This window comes from Pteropus vampyrus, unplaced genomic scaffold (assembly GCF_000151845.1).
Source record: "Pteropus vampyrus isolate Shadow unplaced genomic scaffold, Pvam_2.0 Scaffold1000008234, whole genome shotgun sequence".
Classification (NCBI taxonomy): domain Eukaryota; kingdom Metazoa; phylum Chordata; class Mammalia; order Chiroptera; family Pteropodidae; genus Pteropus; species Pteropus vampyrus.
Genome location: NW_011922636.1, coordinates 33 through 1,587, shown reverse-complemented (window position 1 = coordinate 1,587; position 1,555 = coordinate 33). Strand labels below are relative to the sequence as shown.

The following is a 1,555-nucleotide window of genomic DNA, read 5'->3' as shown; positions in this document are numbered from 1 at the left end:
TGTGCTGGCTCCCGGGCGCTCCCCAGGTCACGCACAGCCCGAAAACGCAAGAAGGTTGTGCCCGAGGAGGCGCATTCAGCTCTCACGCTGTCTCTCTGCACAGGTGCTGGACCAGCTGCGGCGCAAGGAGCTCCACGCCCGGATCCCGTACCGGCCTCCCAAGGCGCACCGGTGAGTCCCCGAGTCCTCGGAGGGCGATGGGAGACGGGCGTTGCAGACGGGCTCTGGGCCGCCGGGGAGGCCCGGGAGCCGTCCTTCAGGATGGGTGCGTGCAGGGCGGCAAGGTGGGGGCGGCCCCCCGCAGTGTTCGGGGTTCGCTGGGGAGGTCGAAGGGGCTGGCGGCTCCCTCCCGCAGCTGCCCTGGGTCCCCTCGGCGGGCTGGGGCCTAACTCAGAGCTGTCCTCTCTCTCCCCAGGAGCGGCAGAGCGCCGGCTCGCACGAGTTCCTGGTGATCCTGGAGCCCGGCACCGACCTGCACCTGCGCCTGGGAGAGGAGGTCCTGGTCCTGGCGCCGCAGACGGCGCTGCAGCTCGCGCTGCGCAACGTGTTGGTCGTGGTGCTCCCGTGGCACGTCCTGAGCTCGTCCGAGGAGCTGTTCGTCCCGGGCCACGCCCGCTGCATCGTGCCCCGCGACGCCGAGGTCACGTGGGCCATCGACATCGAAGACGGCTCCCTGTCCGCCCAGAGAGCAGAGCGCGCGCGCGCCGCCCGTGCGGGCGAGGAGGCCGAGGCTCCGCGGGGCCTGAGCCCGCCTTCGCTGAGCACCCTCCTCCTCAGACCTCTGCACAGGGCCGCCGGCCCGCAGGGCTGCTGCGGGCTGCCCGGGCCCCGGCCGAGGCGCGAGAGGCGCCCTCTGCCGGCGGAGTTCAGCCTGGACCTCCGCGGCCTGGGGCCCTGCCCGGGCTCCGCGCTCAGACCTCTGCCTGCCTCCCCGAGCCCCGGGCCCAGGCCTTGCCGCGCAGCCCGTCGCAGGCCGCCCACTGGGGCCCGCCGACGTCTCTTCTGAGGGGCTGGTCCCCCAGCGCCCACCCCGGCAGCAGGAATTGCCACGTGCCGATCGGGTCCAAGGGACCCCTGCTCCTCCTGGCGCGTCCAGCGAGAATCTCCTCTCTCCCTCGTTGCTCTGGCGCGGACTTCACTTCCGACGGGTGTATCGGCTCCTGAGTTCAATAAACGGTTATAAAAATGCACTTGTTCTTTCTCTCAGTGTGTGTGCGTGTGTGTGTGTGTGTGTGTGTGTGTGCGCGCGCGTGCGTGTCTGTTCGTGTGTTCATGCGCTCACGCGAAAATTGGAGATGACATCGGCTGCCTCGTTAGGTCTCCTTCGGACTCGGCTGGACAAAGCGCCAGACCGCTGCGCCCGCAGGAGTGCGCAGGGGGGATTTCCCGGAGGGACGCAGCCCCGGCTCTTCCAGAGAGCGCCGCCACCCCCGTGACGGCGCGCGACACACACCTGTCCTCGCGCGCACACTCTCGCTGGCCTTCGCGCCCAGCACGGCGAAGGCACCTTCAGCGACCCCATCCAAACGGGCCTGCGAGGCAGAGCCCAGATTCC

The 1,555-nt window shown here is 70.4% G+C and overlaps 1 protein-coding gene across 1 annotated transcript; it reads left to right on the top strand.

Annotated features, from left to right (window-relative positions):
- Nucleotides 1–103: 103 nt before the first annotated feature.
- Nucleotides 104–1,006, top strand: LOC105311751 (proline-rich protein 23D1-like; the record flags this gene model as incomplete). The annotated part of the gene is made up of 2 exons (XM_011387661.1): nt 104–163; nt 416–1,006. Coding segments are annotated over 2 exons (651 nt in total), but the record flags the coding sequence as incomplete, so codon positions are not given.
- Nucleotides 1,007–1,555: the final 549 nt, after the last annotated feature.